We start from the raw sequence: 21,544 nt of genomic DNA, 5'->3' as shown, positions 1-21,544 counted from the left end.
AATTGCTGGGAGTGGTCGTGCACACCTTTAATCCCAGAACCTGGGAAGCAGAGGCAGGTGAATCTCTGTGAGTTCCAGGCCAGCCTGGTCTACAAAGAGAGTTCCAGGACAGCCAGGGCTACACAGAGAAACCCTGTCTCAAAACCACCACCACCAACAAAAACAAAAGGCAAAAGTTTGTTTATCTTAGGGGCAAAAGACCGGATAACAGTGAAGATAAAACAAGTATCCCAGATGGTTCAGCCTCACGGACTGCCCCAGTAACTGTTCCTTAAAGAATCTACATCTAGGTCAAATTCAGAAGTTCTAGTCCAAAGGATCGATCCCACAGAGACTAGACAGAAAACACCAAGACTGAACAATAACAACAAAAATATAGTTAGCTTTTCTAGAGCCTGGCCAATATTCTAATTTTTAAAATGGTACCCAAAAGATGTTTTTACCCCTAAACCAAAAGAAATAATTTTAGGAACATGGATTCCCCCATTCCCAAAAGTTAGGGTGGACATTTTTGATCATTTGCTGGGTTATGGATTGGTCATGGTCAGGGAGGAAACAAAGTAAAGGTTAAAATCATGGATTTTTTTCTGTCTCCCCTCTATCTTTCTCTCCTATCTGGTATTAGGGGAAAGGAAGGAAAGGGGGAATGATAAAAGAAAGTGGAAGGAATATAAGAACATAGGATAAAAGGTAGATTATTGAACCTACTAGTCTCAAATATTATGTATTGTATGGATTACTGTATATTGATTGAGATTTAAGATTTCTTTGTTCAACTTTTTCTTAATGTATTGTACATATGCAACTTATTTGAAAATGTGATATAAAATTCTAGTCTTGTGAAAGCTAAGTATTGCAAAATTTTCAAGATGATTGGAGAGGCAAATTAGTAATTAGTCACCTATAAATAATTTTACTTGTAGTCCTGTTAGAGGCTAGTTTAGTTAATTATAGGAATAAGCTTTATTTAGTTTCTTGTATATGTTTTCAAGGTTAAGCAGATAGTATATGGCTAGAAACAAACATAGGTAGATAGATATATTATGTAATATGTAATGGTAGACAAATAGGTGGTCTTCAAACACTCCAGAGATCGACAGAAAATGACATTTAAAATATTTTAATAATAAAAGGCTTTTCTGACAGAGAGACACATCTGCTCCTGGCAGCACCTCTAATATTCAGGAAGATGATAGGCACTAAAGAAACAAATGTGGCAAGACAGGCACTGGATGAAAAAAAAAAAACCTGTCTTTTAACTGCTGATAGCATGCTGGCTGAGCAAACTGTGAACAAGCAGGACACTGGACACTGTCCAACTTTGCAGAGACTAGGTGGTCAGTTCTTCAAAATTCCTGCTTCGCAGAAAAGTCTGACAGATATTCTGGGCTGGTAGGCTGAAGATTGGATGCTCCAATGACACAGAATAATGTCAGGTGACTGTCCAGGCTGTTAACTGTCTCTGTCATGTCTCTACTTTTGGAGGCTATTTGCTCTATGCTTCCTTTATTCTCAGCTAATATCATTTTCTTCTTAAGTCTCTGATGGGGCTGAAGACTAGATAGTCATAATCTTCTACAATTATGTTTAGTTCTTAGGAACTAAGACAGTGTTTTAGGTCCAGATGTTTTAAAGCCTACATAGATGTTTTTGGGTTGAGAGATATTAGAAAATCATTTAGGTACATAACTTAGGTCTCACCAAGCTAAGACAGATAGTGTAGTACTTTTTTCAAACACGCCAAATATGAATGGACTGGACATTGAAAATATAATTCTTACCTGATAATTCTAAGAGTTGATCTTATTGGATATAGTTTATTAATGTTAAAGAAAAAGCCATTTTTTAAAAACAATAGGGATATATAATGGAGGTTTTGGTTTGTTTGTAAACTCAGTTGTGTTATATAAATATGGTTTTGTTCTAATCCCAAGTGTGGGATTTTAGTTTGAGCTTTAGCTTGTCCACACCTGTTAATTGTCTTATGAGGGTGTGGCTTTTGCCAGCTGTTAAAGTCCTTCCTTATGCAGCGCTGAGACAGGAGGTGCATGGTCTAGTACTCTTGAGGTGCTGGCAATCTCGGTGAACCTATTTAAAATTGCTGATGCCAGGTGAATGCCAACCGGGAGATTTAAATTGTTCCTGGATCAACTGGGCGTCCTTTGAGCTGTGAGGCAGGTGGATCACAGCACTTCACAGCTCAGTGATCTGCGTTGCTAGAGTCCTTGTGCCTAGACAGGGGAGCAGTGCCAACCGAGTGCAGGAGCAGCACAGGGACACTTTGCAGTCCAAGAGCTGTTACGAAATATAATGCGGCAAGGATGGGTGCATGGGCGGCAGAGCCGAAGTGTGCCTCTGAGAAATTACATCATGCAACACATCTGGGAGAGGGGAGGAGGGGCGGGGTCCTGTGGAAGGGACAGAGGCAGACAGGTGGACATGTAGGCAGGAGGACAAACAGAGAGCAGAGCCGTGACGGGAGAGATGGTGCAGACGGGGAAAGAGGGAATGCACAGGAACAGAGCGGTGCCTAGGGCAAAGAGAGCTGGCGTGGATGGCGGGTAGTTCAATGTCCATCTCTGTAGGTATGGGACAGCGCCGAGAACCATTGTTTTGTGCCTCTTCACAGCCCTCTGTCCCAAGTGATTGTCACTCAGTCCGCACTAGCCAATCAGGGTCTCCAGATAAAACCGGCACTAAGAATGGGGCGGGCACTTCCGGTCGGCCATATTGAAAGCTCGGCTCAGGGAGCTCATCGCAGTCGTTTCTTGTGTTGTGCAGTGACCTGTTGCGGTGAACTGTGTGGAGAGCTTGGCGAGCTCGGAATCCGCGCCATGGTGAGTAGGGGTCGCATTTCTCATGCAGGGAGGACTAGGGAGCCGGGGTATGGTTGGTCCCGGGGTGCCCGAACCAGTGGCGGGACGCCATGTGGTCCTTGCACTTCCTGGGCAGGGGAGGTAGCTGGAGCGCTGAATGTGTCAGTGCGCCTGCGCAGAGCATGGAGCGCGCTAAACCCTTGGGTGAAAACATCTCGTTGCTGCTATAATCTTGCAAGGAATGAGGCAACTGCCTTCCTTGTCATGGAAAAGGCAGGTTTGCTGACTCGTACGGCTCTGGTTTCTCTAGCGTCTTCTAGGAGTTCTGCACTGGGCACTTGACACTCAGGTGCAGGATCCGCCTGCAGTTAATTCTGTGTGGGTTGGAAAGTCTGTTATTAACGCATTTGCAAGTAGATGCCAAGGTGGTCCAGTTATGTGTGTTAGTGAGGCCAGATTTACTGGGTTTTCTGGCCACGGTCGTCAACATTTACTCTATTTTAATTGTGTTTTTCATTCTTTCTGAGTTTGATCTCATGTTCTGTTGATCTATTTCCCCCCATACAGTAGTACAGCCTATTGCAGTTCCATTCGAAATTCTGAAGTCAGAGGATGTCATTTTTTTAAATATTTATTCAATATTGTCTGTTTATTTCATCCATAATTACGTTTTCTCATCAGTTTTCTGTTATTGGTAGCATAAGTTGTTACACTTTTTTATTGGACAGTTGTTGAATCCATAGCTAAAGTTCTGTGTTACTGTAATATAATATTGACATAATGGCCAAGATGTCAGCAACCCACATGGTTGCTTTCTACTCAAGGTTGGCTCAGCTCTCTGCTTAGGCCGGCCCATCTTCCATCGGGCACAAGTCCCAGAGAGATCCACAAGTTTCAGAGGGTAAATGTGCAGTGTTATATCCTTTTCTTTAACAAGGCACTTTTGTGAGGTTGGCATGACTACAGGAGGAGATGGTGCCCACAGCAGTGCCTAGGGAGGTAGACCCTCACGGCTAAGGAACAGCAGAAAGGTTTCCATGGTCTCAACCAGAGACAGTCGAGGCCACCCATGTATCTTACCACACAGATTGTTTTGTGGAAGCCACGTGTTGTCATCCACGTGCTTCCCCTTCTCCTCAGTCTCCAGGCACAAGATGTTGCTTGACCAATTTTATCCCAGTTGTGTATGGTCTGGGCTGTGCTCACACAGATTTCTGATGCTCCATGTTGGCTGGAATTTAAGAGTTTCAGATTTCAACTTGTTAAAATAGTTGAATCAAATTTAAAATGTCAGCAGCCCTGGGTGGCACTAATACCCAGTTACAAATGCAGCTTCTGGGTGGCATCATCCACGGCGTTTACACGTAAGGACACTGACACTGCCTTGATTGCATCCGCTGACCTGATCCAGGATTTCTCAGGTTCTCTGAGGGTGGGGAGGGAGACGAGGGGTGACACTGTGCACTGAGGACAGACACAGACTGGAGCCTGAGTTTGGAGGCCTTCAATTGCCTAATCTCTTCTTAGACAGGGCAGGAAAGGTTCTTTTAAGGAAGCCTGTAACCCAGCCAGAGGAGTTGGTGCCCTCTGTTTGGAGGAAATATTTTTGTCCTTGGAGGAAATATTTTCATCCTTCCTTGTCTGTCTGTCTGTCTCTGTCTCTTCTTCCTTTCTCAGTTTTCATTAGTATCTTTCACTCCTTTTCTTTAGAGCTCTTTTCTAGGTTATCTTCCTAGCATAAAATATGTCTTAGCCCAATAGCCTCATGCTCCTGTTTTTTAATGCTTGCCCCCCCCCAGTTAGTAGAACTAAGTGTATAAAATTAAGAGTTATGCCCTTGTGGGAGTAGGTTTCTCTTGCTTGTTACGTGTGTCACTCTAGGTGGGCTTTGAGGCTTCAGGAGAACAGTGCAAATCAAGTGTTTCTTTCTGCTTGCCTGCCCGTGTATGAGGAGGTGACACTCAGCATCATGGCTGCGTGTTATGATGCTGCCTTTCAAAATGATAATCTAGTAACCTTCTGTCACTATAATCAGTCCCCAAAGTATTTCAGTGTAAGCTCTGCTGTGGTCATAGGGCTTCTTAGAAGACATAGAACAGTCAGTAAGACAGGCTGGTTGTGTAATACTTTGACATATTATCTCTGTATTCTGAGCATGTCCTGTGAAATCAAGTAAGGGTTAATGAAAGAATAACAGGAAAAGAGCAACAACAGGGGCAGACATTAATGAAACCTCTGTAGTCTGGAAAAAAAAGAGGTGTAGATAATTTTAGATGGCAGTCATGTGCTGAAACGGAGGCAACAATTATCTTGGAGTTTAGGGTCAGTAAAGAGAAGGCACCCCCTCTTCTTAGGACATGTATAAAAGGTTGTGTTAGAATACTTCAGCACCTAGCAAAGTGCTTAGCTATTGAAAGAAAAGGCAAGGTGATGCCTAACACGTAGAACCTGCTGCTACTTTGTTTGAGTGGGACTGGGTACATCCAAAGCTCAAACTCCTTATGTTTTTTTATCATCTGTGTTCCACTTTTAAAAAAGAAGATACAAAGTTTAAGAGTCATGGGTTTTTCCTCTATGTGTTCAGAATTGTTTCAGCCATATACCTGGCAGAGTCTGATCCCCAGTGAGGAGACTGAGAGTTGATTGCATGAATCCATTATTGATTATGAGAGCACAAGATGCTGAGATACACAAACTTTGGCACACCTGCCATGAATATCTATCTGCATGTTCCCCGGCCTGCAGGGGTTGGACTAAAGCTCAAGAGGAGATTTACCTGTATGATAAAATGCAAGACACAAAGAAGAAGAACAAGTCGTAAACGCTGATCAAGCTCTCAAACTTTATTAGCCAGGCAGCAGCTTTTATAAGTCAGAAGGCAGGGAAGCATATTGCTATAGCAACCCAGCTGCAGGCTTTTCTCAAAACACAGGGAATTCCAGGCAGGGTCATAACGTCCTACCACACAGGGTATCTGGCTCCATCTTTGTCTAGTCTAACTGCTAAACCATAACAGGGTTGCTCCATCTCTATCTGTCTTTAGTCCAACTGCTGACCCACAACAGGGTCAGCTGTTTCTGGTGAAAGGCAAGCTCTGGGAAAAACAGAGACTTAAAGGTCCAGGCTCTGACAAGATGGCTGAACATTGGCCATATGGCCTATTGTCCCCAACATGCATGTATGGACTGCAAAAAGGGAAAAAGTGAATGAGAGCTGCAGAAAGAAATAGTCACGTAAGCCCTTTGTAGCTGAATCCCCATGTGTGTGACACAGAGCTGCATGATTTGGTGTTTCCCCAGCCAGCTTTCAGGGTTGCCTTCTTTGCAAAGGAAATGTGCATTCTCTGCCATTGTGTGTTTCGCAGATAGAAGAAATTGCCTTGAGTGTTAGAAGAAACTTTGGCATTTCAAACAGTGTTGGGATGGTGACATAATATGGAGATCTTTGAAGTTAGGAGAATGCTTTTTGTGTTATTGGTTGACGATGAGCCTATCATGACCTGTGTGAAAATGTGATGGATTGGATGAAGAAATTTCCAGGACATATATTGTATTTACATTTACCTCTGGTTTGTGGTTTTCACTGGGGTGCTTATGTTACCTTGAGGACGAGGAGAACACTTTCTGGAAGAAGTTCATCTCTGGGTATGGGCTTTGGGTGTTTCTATCTTCAGTATATTTGTCTTCTCTGTGTAGTTGAATCTCTGCATCCCCCATATCATACCTCCACACCATCACGACTACAGTCTCCATTCCTAAATAATGCACAGTAAAACAGAAGCAATTGCTTTTCCTTGGAAGCCATTTTACTAGCCTGATATGTTTACATTTTGGTCTTATAGAATTAGGGTTTTCTACGTGTCTAGCATTTGTTGTTGTGCTGAGTTTTACCCACATCTTGACTTTTGGCCTTTGCAAGAGGGTATAGTTTTTTTTAGATGAGGGCAGCATGCATGCATGTCATTAATACTGATCTTAATAATGACTGGATGATAGATGTGTTATATTCTTCCCACCCTTCTCAATGTTTTTAGTTTTCTTAATTTTTAAAATATGTGCATGACCATTTTGCCTGTGTTTATGGAGGTGAACCATGTGAAAGCCTGGTGTTCACTGAGGTTAGAAGAAAGCATTGGATTCTCTTGGCCTGGAGTCAGGAATGGTTGGGAGCCTTGAAGTGAGGGCTGTGGATTGTTCCATGTCCTCTGCAAAGACAGCGTGTGGTCTTCATTGTGGTATCATCTTTATATAGCCTATTGGCTTTTGTCGGTGTTGATGTTTTATTTTCTTAGGATCATAGTTTACATTGTTAATCTTTTTGAGAACTCATTGATGCGACAGTCAGTAACTTAATAAAAATTCATGTTTTTTATAAGAAGATCATATTATTTTAGAGTTTATACAGGATCTCTCCAATTTTCTGATAGACAAGAATATTTCTGGGGAGAATGTTTAAGTCCTTGGAATTTGGAGTGAGCCCCGGCGTGCTCTATATCTTGTTTTGTTTCTTTGAAATGGGGTCTCATTATGTAGCTTTGGCTTTCCTGACAATGACTACATAGACCAGCTTGGCCAAGAATTCATAGAGATTCACCTGTCTCTGCCTCCTGAGGTCCCAGAGTAAGGGTGAGTGCCACCACTCCCATGGATTTCCTCCTTTTTCGAAGTTAGTAATTATGACACAGTATTGCTGATGTGTCCTCAATAATGCTGCTCTGTTTTCATGTTTCTTTCTATGTGTTAGTAGCATTTCTTCTGCAATGTCAGATCCTAGTCAGTATACACAGAAATGAGAGGCACACTCTTTTCTGTTTCCTTCTAAAATGAGTTAGTGATTGCATCTGAAATTATGGGACATGGAATTAATATGTTGGGTGGGTGGTTGTCTTCTACCTGGCACCTGTGTAGAGATCACAATAGCATACGTAAGTATCGCAGCACAGTAGTATGGAGGACTCACACAAGCCATCACCCCTGTAGCCCCTGTTGGAGCCAGTTCTCATATGAATGAAGAACAGCTACTTCCTGTGGTCCCAGATCCTCCAAGTGCCTACTATACCCTTATGTAGATTTTTTTGAACATGGACAGAAAGCAGCCATCTTGTTCACTATATGTCAAAAGAATGTTCTTAGGCCACTTCCTTATATTCTTCTCTGAGAACCTTTGAGCCAGGCCACCATAACCATCATTGTCTTCCACACTTGTCTATTACGCCCCATTATGCTCCACTTATAGCATTCAGCCACTTTTCTAATTTGAATCCCTAAAGTCCACATTCTGCCAACAAGCAGCATGGGCAGTCCTGTCAGAGAAATACCCAGCTTTGTGGTACCAACTTGCATCTTAGTCAGTATTCTATCCCAGTGAAGGGAGACTATAACCATGGCAACTCTTATAAAGTAAAACATTGAACTGGGGTTTGCTTACAGCTTCACAGGTTTAGTCCACTGTCCTCATGGCGTGGAGGATGTCAGCATGCAGGAAGCTGTGGTGCTTGAGGGTGATGCTGTGGGAATAAACAAACAGAGCTCCTTCCCATGATAAGAAGGGGACAGGGCCCTTCATATCCTGTCTAGAGGGTCCTACCATCTCACCAACCCGGTGTGGGGATTAATTGTGGTACACGCCAATAAAAATAATGGGGGAATATTTTGTGTTTTTGTTGATTAAGAATGTTTAGGGCTGGGCATGGTGGCACATGCCTCCAATCCCAGCACTCAGGGATGCAGAGGCAGGGGATCTCTATGATATGAGGCCAGCATGGGCTACAAAGAGAGTCCAGGACAGCTTTGGCTACACAGAGAAACCCTGTCTCCAAAAACAAAAAACAAAAAAAGAGGAATGTTTAGTGTTGTTCAGGTCATTGCCAACTGAACATTATAGGGCAAGGGGTTCCCTCTTGCCTTTTTAGGTAGGTTCAAAGAATTTGGTGAGCTCTTTTATTATACCCTGTCTTTTGGGAGTATGTAAGTGATCTCTGCATAGTGTGTAATTTTTCATGTTTTAAAATAAATGCTGGGAAGGTGGGTCCATTATCAGTCTTGATTTGTTGTGGCAGGCCAGTATAGACAAATGAAGAGAGCATATAGGATATAAGTATATTAGCGCTTTCTCTCAGAGGTTCATATAAAGTGGGAGTGAGGTTAGGGATATTTCCATCCTAAGAAAGTGATGGAGTAGTGAATTTTATCTTGTTGGGACTATTTTAACCCTATTTTTGTAGGAGTGGGTAGTAGTAAATCTTTGAAGTCATAGGGTGAGGTTTTTTGAAGTCCCCAGGCCAAGATATCCATATAATGATAAATTCATATTTATTTATCTAAATATGGGCAAACACTTTTTAAAAACCCTAAAAAAGGAAACAACTGTTGTTGACTTATGTTTCTTCCTTGGCCTGGAACATATTTTTGTTTTTGTTTTTGTTTTGGTTTTTTCTAGACAGGCCTCTCTGTGTATCCTTGGCTGTCCTGGACTCACTTTGTAGATCAGGCTGGCCTCGACCTCACAGCAATCCACCTGCCTTTGCCTCCTGCTGGAGTATACTTTTAATCATATGTACAAGCAGCAAGCGACTATTACCTTGGCCAATTTTCACTCTCAAGGACTATTGTCTGTAGGCTCTGTTTCTTAACAATTAAACTTTATTATACAACCCAAGTAGCTTACACAAGGGGGAAAAAAGGTTAAAGGGAAAAAAGAGTGAACCTTCCGGTATCCGTTCCACGGGACGGGTCCTTAGGTGTCTCTGGCCTGCGTGCTGGTCCAGCCTGTTCGCTGATCCATGTGGGCTCAAGCCCATTCTGAACCTGCTGCTCTCTCCTCTCTGCCTGCCTGAGTCATGTGGGAAGGGCAGTCTCCTTCTCCCATTGAGGGTCGATTAGAAAAACAATAGTCCAGGTGGACTCCCCAGGTCTGCTTCCTGAATTCCAGGCCCAGAATGGCTCCACTCAGTCTATCACAAGGTATCCATGGGGTGCTCAAGGGTAAAGCCCGCCAAGACTGCTTTCACCCGTGACAAAGCTTACAGTCTTTCCCACAATCGTCACACTCTTATTTTTTTATTATACGTGAGCTCACTTTTCTCCTGGTGTGTCCTTCCCTGAGTCCCCAGTATCTAGTAGTCCCTCTGTTTGGGCGCCGCTTGCCAGAGCCCGCTCTGGACTATATCAAACAGATCCTAGGTCAGGGAGTGAGGCTTGAGAAATAAACCAACAGAAATAAGAAACCGAGGCAAGACAGTTGGAAACACACGACACCTTAACTTTATTCACCAATTCAATTCATACACATCTCAGGCATGGCAAAACGAAGCAGAACGTCTCTCTCAGGAGATAATGCTGACATTTTCACAGGGAAAACAGTGAAATCTCAATGGACTCTCAGCCTTGAGGCCACAGTGTACTTTTTCTCAAAGTCTGAAGACCTTGAGTGTATACTTGGCAGAACATCTTGTTTAATCATGGTCTCAGCAAACCATGTGATTCTTATGCTGGAGCAGAGAGCAGGAAAGCGATGCCTATGGACAGAGAGCCTTTGCCAACGGCTCCTGACAGATTCCACTGAAACCGGAGTGTGATCCTGCACACACATTTAATAAGACTAGCAACCATTCTAAGGGCTTTTAACTGGTCATTGCGTTACTGGATTCTTTCAGAGAGATTTAGAGAGGTGACTTTTGCTAATGGCTAAAGGGCTGTCTGGGTCTGACCAGATGACTCAGGGCCTCCAGTCAGTCCTGGAGAGTAGCCCTGGCCGAATTGCCTTGTGTGTCAGTTCCTCCTGATGCCTCAAAGAAGAAAGACCCAGAAGACCCCTAGGTCGGATGGTGCTGCACAATGCCAGTGTGCCCTGGCGGAGAGTCCTCACACTCCGACAAGTGTTCAGAAGGGACCTTGTTTGAGGAGCAGGTGTGGGTCCTCAGGCACCAGTGGTCTTAGGATGTAGAGGAGCTGGGGATCCGGTTCTTGGGTGGCAGTGAGTATGAAGGACCCAGGAGGTTGTTGTGGAAGGCAGGCAACTCATTTATGTAAATGGAGGTACTAGCGTCGATGATTGAGTCAGAGGATGGGAGGAAAGGGATCAAAGAGGAAAATCACCTACTGTTCATATGCAGACCTAGTGAAGACAGGCAAATGCTTCTGATACACCCTTTCAAATACTGGAGGAGGCTGGGGCATTCCAAGCCTATCATTTCTTTAGCATCCCAGACTTAGGTGTCCCCTGAGAGGATGGCAAAGGAAATGACGTGTTAGAACAAGGAGCTTGGCTGGCTAAGAGAAAGCGCTGAGGGGCTGCTGGCAAGCTGGGCATCAGGTGAATGGTGGGAGCAAAGGACTGAGTGAGCGGCCCCGGTTTCCAGGAGGAAGGAGACTGGCTGTGCTGATACTGTAGTGACTACCCAGGGTGCTTTGCAGAGATAGGAGTAGTTGAGACAAGGGGCCCTGGGCTTCTCCATGGCCAGGCCTAGGAGGTGGACTGAAAAGTGATATGAGAGGAATGTCCTTGCACCATGAGAGACACAGTGGCGGGCAATCAACATCCCATTGTCTCTTGATGGCACTGTGGGCATGGCCTTGGTGGCATGAAGGGGTTAGGACAGGTACAGGCCCTAGTGAGCTCCTGACCACATCGTAAGAGGAGCCTGGTAGTCTTGAAGTATGCCATTGGTCTTGTGCACTTGATTTGTATGCGCTCTAGCCTGTTCCCAAACTCCTCGGGAAGTAGATTGTTTGTAAGACTCATATAGATCATGAAAGGTGAGACTACAGGATTGATTAAAATATTGAAATTCTTTAATGAAAGTATAGGATTAGAGGTATAGGATGTCATTCTTTTTTTCTATTTGAGAGAGTTCACTTGATGAAAAGGAGGAACGTACTCTGTTGAGGCCATCCACCAAATCTCGGCACCAATGTCATGATCTTAGCTGCAGAATCCATAAAGACACTCTACATGATAGACGTCACATTGGAGGGAAAGAGAGCAGTTGGGAGGAGGACTAGGGAATGTAGCACATACACAGGGTAGGACATGGGACTCATGGTGACAGTGGGGTTGTATGGCCTCTTGGTAGCTAATGATGATGTGTCCATCTGTCACAGGGACATTGGGACTGGCCATGCACGTGCATGACTGCTAACAGCAATTAAATTGGAAATGCTGAAGTCAGAGGGAGGCAGTGTGCTAGAGCACGGTGTGGTGCTTTGTGTTTGTTAATCTCTTGTGTCCAGAAGTCTTAATGTTTACAAGCAGACTGTCACATACCCCTAGTATTGCTGTATTTTCTTGGTTTCCTGTTTGGCCAAAAGAAGACCTACACCTGGGCAGGGAAGAGGAAGGGACAGAGCAAAGTTTTTTTGGTTTGGGGAAGAGGAAGATCTTGGGTAGAGAGAGAGGTATTGGAGGAGGAAGGAGTAGACTCGCCATGGCATAGGAAGCAACCACGCGGGCAGGAAGAGGAAGGCTGAAGTTCCACATGGAAAGAAGCGGCCCAGATGAACATAATGAGCAACTATTGGGGGGATTATGGATGGGAAATAGTCCAGATAGAAATGATTTAAGCAGCAGGCCAGTGGTGGCGCACTCCTTTAATCCCAGCATGTGGGAGGCAGAGGCTGGTGGATTGTTGTGAGTTCGAGGCCAGCCTGGTCTACAAAGTGAGTCCAGGACAGCCAAGGCTGCACAGAGAAACCCTGTCTTGAACAACTTAAAAAAAAAAAAAGGAAGAAAGAAAGAAATGATTAAAGCAGCTGGCATGGGATGGGGGCTGGGAAATAATAGAAGGTAGTTTAAGGGGTTAATATCTATTCAGCCCAAGGTTAAATAAGGCTTTTTCTAAAATGCAGCAAGTGTCTGTTTCTTTTAGTGATTATGGCAGCATGATAGATTATCTTGTCATAATAATTATAGGTTAATTTGATAATAAACTTTATTAGATAGTTTATATTTTCTACAATAACATTGTACTTAATATTTATCCAGTCTTGTCTGTTGATCATGTATTCATTCAGGATTTTCTGTTCTAATCAGTTTTCTCCTGTGGGTACCATAAATTGTTACGCTTTCTATTGGCATTTGTTGAATCCATCATTCAAAGTCTGTATTGCTATAATATTGACATAGTAACCAAGGTGGCAGCAAACCAATGGTTGCTTTCTACTTAATGTTAGCTCAGATCCCTGCTAAGGTGAGTTCATCTTCCAGCAGGCAAAGTCCCAGTGGGATCCACAGTTTTCAAAGGTTCCAGTGTTACAGCCTCTTATTGAAAAAGTCTTTTGGGAGGTTAGCATGAATATAGGAGGAGATGGGCCCTCCTGCATGGCCAGGGAGGGAGACTCCCCCCGCCCCACATATCCAAGCTAAAGAACAGAGGAACAGGTTCCCAGGGCAGAAGCAGAGACATTGAGTCCATCCATATGTCTTACCACACAGATTGTATTGTGGATGCCAAGAGTTATCATCCACTTGTTTTGGCTTCTCCTCGGTCTCCAGGCACAGGATGTAGCTATGTCCCTCTGGATCCCAGTTGCGTGTGGTCTGGGCTGTGATCAGACAGGTTGTTGATGCTGCATGTTGCCTCAAATTTACGACTTTCCGATTTCAACTTGTTAAAATAGGTAAACCAAGTTGAAAATCTTAGTAGCCTTGTGTGTCCCTGCAACACAGTCAGAAATCCATCTTTCAGATGGCATCAGCTACAATAGTAACACTTAAGCACACTGAGAAGGTGGTTCATGGCTTCCATCCTACCTGATCCAAGGTTTTCCAGGTCCCCTGAGGGAACTGGGTAGGGACTGAAATAAGTGATAATACCATGCTAAATGAAGACCAATGGACTGATCTCTACACAATACATCCAGGCGGTGTCACAGTTGTTACCCTTGACTCATGCAAATCCATTGAGGAAAAGAGCAATTACAGGGGCAGTAATTAATGAAGCCTCTCTGGTTTGGCAAAATAGCTATGGGAAATTCAAATGGCAGCCATGTGCTGAAACAGAGGCAGCAATTACCAGAAAGTGTAGGATCATTACTGAGAAGGCACCCTTTCTTGTTTTGACATACAGAAAATGTGTTGCAAGGGTACTGCAGCACCCAGCAAAGTGTTTAATAACTGTGGGAGGAAAAGGAAAAGTGATTCCTAGTGCAAAAGTCACAACTCTATACAGAACCCACTGCTACTTGGTTACAGCGAGGCAGCGTCCATTCCAACAACTTCTTATGGTGGTACCAACCATGCTTTAGTTACCCTAGAAAGAAGAAAGATGCAAAAATTCAGGGTGTGGGTTTCTTCCTTTGTGTGTTCAACCCCATTTCACTCATGGGTTTGGCAGAGTCTGATCCTCAGTGAGGAGATTTGGTGAATTAATTACCATCATCCATGGTGATGTAGCCTGGGTTGCATTCTGAGAGCACTGGATGTTGAGGTACCCAAGCTTTGAGACTCCTGCCATGAATAGCTGCATGTAGGGGTGGAACTAGGCAAAGATCAAGGAGATAAAAGCCATCTCAGCCCCTTGAAAGTGAATTCCTAGGTGTCTGACACAGAGCTGCAGGATTTGGGGTATGTGTGTCAGGGTTTCAGATGTCCTTGGTTCAGTCTTTCCTTATTTGCAAAGAAAACGTATATTCTGTGCCATTGTGTGCTTGGAAGACATCATTTGGTTTTGGATTTTACAAGACGTCAAAATCAAGAGGTTGCCTTGTGTCTAAAAAAGAAAGTTTGGACATTTCAAGAGTGTTGGGACTGTCCCACAGTATGGACATCTTTGAAGTTAGAATAAATGCATTGTGCATTATGGGTTGAGTGCTAGCCGATCTTGACCTGTGTGAATATGTGATGGGTTAGCTGATAAATCTCCCAGGCAGGATGATGTATTTGAGCATTTTGTCTCTGGTTTGTGGTCTTCCTTGTGATGCTTATGGAACTTTTAGGAGGAGCATCCTTTGTGTAGAAGGTGCCGTGGGCGGGGCCCTGAGTGTCTATGTCCTCCTCACACGTGTCATCTTTGTGAGCAGCCCACTTCCTGCTCTAGCAGGCACACCATCACCGCCACTGCAGGGTCACTTCCTAAATAATGTCCCTTCAAATAGAAGCACTTGCTTCTCCTTGAGAAGCCATGTTTCTAGCCTGATACTGTTATGTTTATATCTTGTCTTGTGAAATTAAGTTTTTCCTGTATGTCTCACATTTGTTTTTGCACTCAGCCTTACAAGCTGCCTTTTGAACTTTCACAAAGAGACCAACAGTAAACAGCACTGAAATTGGCCAGCTTAACTTCTCCCAGTTGAAGTGACGATGCCTCATTCATCCACCTTCTGCCTTGAATGTATGTGTGTGTGAGTGGTTTGTTTTTTCCTCTCTCTTTTATCTCTTACTTCCGTGTAGATTTGCAAATAAGTTAACTCTTGGCTTAAGCATCAGCCTTATAGGGTAACAGGCCTAAGTTTACATTAGCTTACTGGAGACCTCTGCGAAGAGGCCTGTCCACAGATCAAAGAGCCTCCTTTCACGACGCCCTGCAGTTTCTGTCTAGAATACCTTGGAACCTGATAATGCTCCAGCACATGTGTCCAATGATAACATAAAACATGTCACTGGTGTACCACACACTTCTACAGGTCAAGCAATTTAAAAAAGATCTGACTGCAGTTTAATGTTAATACTCATAACACAAATGGGATATTGAATGTTTCCCAGAGATAGGTTGTTAAATGTCTATGAGACATAGAAGAGGTGCTAAAAAAAAAAAAACCCTGAAATTTAGAAAGGACAACTGGATTAATTCAGCTTATGTACCGTATGGATATGACCACCTCAGAATAAAGTCTGAAAATGTATTTAATTAGGGCAGAAGTTCTACCGTTCTTTGAACAGAAGTGAAATGCTTCGTATTCCTTCAAGTTCATATAAATTATATTTGAACAGGAAATACCCCTGGAAATCTTGGCTGTGAACTTGAAGAAGAGACCAGAAGATCAATGAGACAAGCAAGTCTGTTGACATCACAGCTCTGGAGACCATCTGAGATGACCCTTCTGGCTAGTTACCACATGGCGTGGATTTCTGTTACAGTCTAGTTATGCAGTCCAAACGGACTTGTCCAGGACGGATGCTTTTCACCTGGTCAGACACAGAGCAGAGAATGGTCCTTAGCTAATGTGTGCACTGCGCATACTCAACACAAGTGTTACTGCAGAAATGTGCCGGCAATCAATCTGCCATCTAAGTTTGTGTGTTTTCATGTAGAAGAACCAGACACGGCACCTGTTTGCCCCTTCCTGGGGGCTGGGAATGCCTCATTTGCAATAAGAGGATTTCCGGGCTTTTTGCTAGACATAATGTTATAAGGAAAGAGGAAGTTCAACCTATAACCAGTTTAACAGGCTACACATGCTGCTTCAAGGGTGGCAGAGGTGGGCAGCCTAAGACTCCGGGACATGCAGGCTCAGGGCAGGGAGGGAGCAGTCCTACTCTTGCTTGTCTATGAGGCTTGAGGTTCCAGCTGTTGCTCCTGGTTCCAGCAGCCGCTTTGGTGGAATTGCTGGTCTGCTGAAACCCTGCTGACTACGCCAGGGATGGACGTCCTTAAGGTTTCATTGTAGTGTCCTTTAATCTCCTTTTCAGACTGTTGGGTTAGTCCGGTTTGTGAGGGAGGAAGGCTCGTTAATCAGTTCATAATAAAATATAATTGATAAGAAAATTGAGCCTACAGGTCTAAAGACAAGATTTTCAGGTTTTAGACATACCATCTGTCTCTGCCTCATGAACTCTGGGATTAAAGGTAAGCATCACCATGCCCATCTTTCCCTATAGTTCTGAAGATAGTAATTTTGGTACAATTTACCCATGTATTCTCAATAATAATGCTCTCCAATTGCATGTGTATTTGTACATGTTAGTAGTAGTTTCTCCCTAAGTGCCCTATCTTAGTCAGTGTTGAGAGAAATGAGAGTCGTGATGTTTCTTTTGTTTCCTCCTAAAATGAATGGGTGATTGCTTATGAAATTCTGTGACATGCCCTTGCACAAAACTCAAATCCAAGTGGATTAAAGACCTCAACAGAAAACCAGAGACACTAAGTCACTTAGAAGAAAAAGTGGGGAGGAGCCTGGAACATATTGGCACAGGAGACAACTTCCTGACAGAACACCAACAGCCCAGGCCTTAATGTCAACAATTAATAAATGGGACCTCATGAGGCTGAGAAGCTTCTGTAAGGCAGGAGACACTGTCAAGAGAACAAACGACAGCCTACAGACTGGGAAAGATCTTCATCAACCCTACATCTGACAAGGTCTAATATCCAAAATATATAAAGAACTCAAGAAATTAAACACCACCAAACCAAATAACACAATCGAGAAATGGGGCTCAGAACTAAACAGAGAATTCTCAACAGAGGAGTATCAAATGGCTGAGAAACACTTAAAGAAATGCTCAACCTCCTTAGTCATCAGGGAAATGCAAATCAAACAACTCTGAGATTCCATCTTAAACCCATCAGAATGGCTAAGATCAAAAAATTCAAGTGAGACCACATGCTGGCGAGGATGTGGAGAGAGAGGAACACTCCTTCATTGCTGGTGGGAATGCAAACTAGCACAGCCACTTTGGCAATCTATCTGGTGCAATTTCAGAAAAATGGAAATAAGGCTTCCTCCACTCCTTGGAATATACCCGGAAGATGCTCCATCACACAACAAGAAAATTTGCTCAACTATGTTTATAGTAGCCTTATTTATAATAGCCAGAACATGGAAACAGCCTACGTGTCCCTCAGTAGAAGAGTGGATAAAGAAACTGTGGTACATATACACTATGGAATACTACTCAGCTATTAAAAACAAGGAATTCCTGAAATTTGTGGATAAATGGATTGAGCTAGAAATGATCATAATGTGTGAGTTAGCCCAGAAGCAGAAAGACTTAAATGGTATATACTCACTTAAATCTGTGCACTAGCGCAAGGGGCCTGTCCCACGAAAGCCTTCACTTACCAGGAAACTGGGACAGAGGGGAGGACATCCTATTGGTACTCTGGATGAAAGAAGCATGGCAGAATAACAAAGTAGAAGGATCCAGAGGGTCCTAGAAACCTACAAGTAGAACATTATGATAGGAAGATTTGGGCTCAGGGGTCCCACTCAAACTAAGGCACCAGCCAAGGACAATACAGGCGGTAAACTTTAAACCCCTACCCAGATCTAGCCAATGGTCAGAACATTCTCCACAGTTGAGTGGAGAGTGGGCTATGACTTTCTCACGTACTCTGGTGCCTCACATTTGACCATGTCCCCTGGAGGGGGAGACCTGGTGGCACTCAGAGGAAGGACAGCAGGTTACCAAGAAGAGACTTGATACCCTATGAGCATCTACAGGGGAGGTAATCCCCCTCAGGAACAGTCATAGGGGAGGGGGAATAAGGGGAAAATGGGAGGGAGGGAAGAATGGAAAGATACAAGGGATGGGATAACCATTGAGAAGTAACAAGAATAAATTAATAAAAAAAATTCTGTGACATGCAACTAATATGTTGAACATAGAATTATAAATACATTTCAATGAAGTGCATAGTTTCAATGTTGTCAGGCTTATCATTTCTATTTCATATATTTATACTTTATATATTTACATATATATATATATATGCCATATACATACAGATACGTATTTGGTATACTTTAGGATGCAGTGACCTATGAGGACGTGCATGTGAACTTCTCTTGGGAAGAGTGGGCTTTGCTGGATCCTTCTCAGAAGAATCTCTACAAAGATGTGATGCTGGAAACCTACTGGAACCTCACTTGCACAGGTAATGAGGTGAATATTCCTTCACTTTTTAACTTAATTGGACAAGGCTTTCTAAGAGATTGCTGCTTTATGTGAGTTTGATTGTGAAAGGCGAAGAATATGGTGAATAAATCAGGCATTATTCTGAGGTTCGTAGAGGATTAGCGTTTAAAATTTGCATAATATCCAGTAATACACATTTTCTGGTACTGTATTTTAGGCTACAAATGGGAAGACCACAATATTGAAGAATATTGTCAAAATTCTAGAAGACATAGAAGGTAATTTTCATGTGCACCCTGATATATATGTGCCTCTGAAGAAATTTAATGGACTAATTTTTTGTTATGTTTTAAAAATATTTTTATTAATTTATTCATATACATATAAATTGTTATTCCATCCCTTGTATCCTCCCATTCCTCCCTCCCTCCCATTTTCCCCCTTACTCCCCTCCCTATGACTGTGACTGAGGGGGACCTCCCACCCCTGTATACGCTCATAGGGTATCAGGTCTCTTCTTGGTTGCCTGCTGTCCTTCCTCTGAGTGCCGCCAGGCCTCCCCATTGAGGGGATGTGGTCCAATATGGGGCACCAGAGTTCGTGTGAAAGTCAGACCCCACTATGGACCCTGAATTTTAATGATATTAACAGCATACTTTTGTGAGTATTAATAAAGTCGTACAACGCCACACACCTCGACAACAGGTAGCAGCCGCTCAGTGTTTGCATAGCACTTCTTTAAGAAACAAGAATGGGAAACAATTTTAATCATGGGAACCATGTTGTAGAAGTGTCTATCCACTTAGTTTTACAAACATTCCATAATCACAAAAGGCATGCACATTAAATAGCCCATTATTTTTTGTCCAAGACCTGTTATGAGGAAACTGTCCGTAATAAAACAAGTTTTGCTCATATAATTGTGCTGACTTACTGTAGTTTAGTGAGAGAGGAAGTTTATCAAGAAGGCTGTTGTAGGTGAGAAACGTGAATCTGCATACCACAAGTCTATGAGAACAAAAAGTTAAAATGTGTGAATGGGATGTAAATGTCTTTTGCTTGTTATTCTCCCTTTCATAGCTGTATCACCTCTCCCTCTGGATACGAAGCATGTGACTCTAAGGGATGTGGAGAGAAGCAGTGTGCATCTCTCTCCTTCAGAACGTGTAGAAGACATGTAGTCGTCCCCACTATGAGACGAGAAGATGAATGGAATAGAAGTTTACAAGTACTTGGTTTTCCAGGTTCAGTGAGAATTGAACAAAATGCTCACATTGGAGAAAAGCTCTATGAATACAAGGAATGTGGGAAATCTTATGTCTGTCCTGGTTCACCAAGGACATGTCATGTGACTCACACTATTGGGAAGTATTATCAATGTAATCAATGTGGTAAAGACTTTCTGTTTCCTAATACTCTTCAAAGGCATGAGAGAACTCATAGTGGAGAGAAACCGTATAAATGTAATCAGTGTGCTAAAGCCTTTCAACTTAAAAGTCATCTTCAGAGACATGAAAGAATTCATAGTGGAGAGAAACCCTATAAATGTAATCAATGTGCTAAAGCCTTCACAAATAAGAGTCATCTTCAGAGGCATGAAAGAATTCATAGTGGAGAGAAACCCTATAATGTAATCAGTGTGCTAAAGCCTTCACATGTAAGAGTCATCTTCAGAGGCATGAAAGAATTCATAGTGGAGAGAAACCCTATAAATGTATTCAATGTGGTAAAGCCTTTCATGGAAGAGTGATCTGCAAAGACACGAAAGAATTCATACTGGAGAGAAACCCTATAAATGTAATCAATGTGCTAAAGCCTTTCCAGATAGGCATTATCTTAAGAAGCATGAAAGAATTCATACTAAAGAGAAACCCTATAAATGTAATCAGTGTGATAAAGCCTTTTCACATAAGAGTTATCTTAAGATGCATGAAAGAATTCATGCTGAAGAGAAACCCTATAAATGTAATCAATGCACTAAAGCCTTTCCACATAAAAGTTATCTTAAGATGCATGAAAGAATTCATACTGAAGAGAAACGGTATAAATGTATTCAATGTGCTAAAGCCTTTGCACAGAAGAATCATCTTCAGGTACATGAAAGAACTCATACTGGAGAGAAACCCTATTCATGTAGTCAGTGCGCTAAAGCCTTTGCACAGAAGATTCATCTTCAGGTACATGAAAAAACTCATGTACCTATAAATGTAATCAATGTGCTAAAGCCTTTACCCACATAAGTTGTGTTGATATGCATGAAAGACTTCATACCGGAGAGAAACCCTATTAATGTATTGAATGTGCTAAAGCCTTTGGACTTAAAAGCCATCTTCAGATACATGAAAGAATTCATAGTGGAGAGAAACCCTACAAATGTAATCTATGTGCTAAAGCCTTCATATGTAAGAGTCATCTTCATAGGCATGAAAGAAGTCATACTGGAGAGAAACCCTATAGTTGTATTCAATATGGTAATTTTCATGTAAGAGTAATCTTCAAAGACATGAAAGAATTCATAGTGGAGAAGAACCGTATAACCAATAAAAAGCCTCTGCACATTGCTGTCATCTTCAAAAGCATAAAGGAACTCATACTGGAAAGAAACACTATGAAAGTAGTCAATGTAAATGCAATTACATGTCTCAGTACTCTTGAAGCACATGAAAGAATACATACTGGAGAGGAACCCTATGAAAGTAGTCAATGTGTAAAGACATTACATGTGGCTGTACTCTAAAAACCATAGAAGAAGTCATAGTGACAAAAATAGTCTCCCAGGAACCTACAAAATGAGGTGTAGCCTTGCACACCAATCTTCCACATGGAGCACACTCACTGGTCCTTGAATGATATAAGTAGAACCATTCCATCATAAAAAATGTTGCCTCCTTTTCAAATTGTAGATGTAGTGACATTAAGAAGTCAGCAAACAG

General features: G+C 42.6%; 1 protein-coding gene across 1 annotated transcript; it reads left to right on the top strand.

Moving 5' to 3' along the window:
• Positions 1-1,270: 1,270 nt before the first annotated feature.
• On the top strand, positions 1,271-21,348 carry LOC127212650 (zinc finger protein 120-like). The gene is given in 9 exon segments (XM_051172736.1): positions 1,271-1,392; positions 2,630-2,837; positions 18,504-18,630; positions 18,829-18,889; positions 19,692-20,002; positions 20,260-20,346; positions 20,349-20,807; positions 20,810-21,082; positions 21,230-21,348. Coding segments are annotated over 9 exon segments (1,767 nt in total).
• Positions 21,349-21,544: the final 196 nt, after the last annotated feature.

Source organism: Acomys russatus, chromosome 31, assembly GCF_903995435.1.
Source record: "Acomys russatus chromosome 31, mAcoRus1.1, whole genome shotgun sequence".
Lineage (NCBI taxonomy): Eukaryota > Metazoa > Chordata > Mammalia > Rodentia > Muridae > Acomys > Acomys russatus.
Note: the sequence above shows the minus strand (reverse complement) of the source record. Positions and strands in the feature narration are given on the sequence as shown.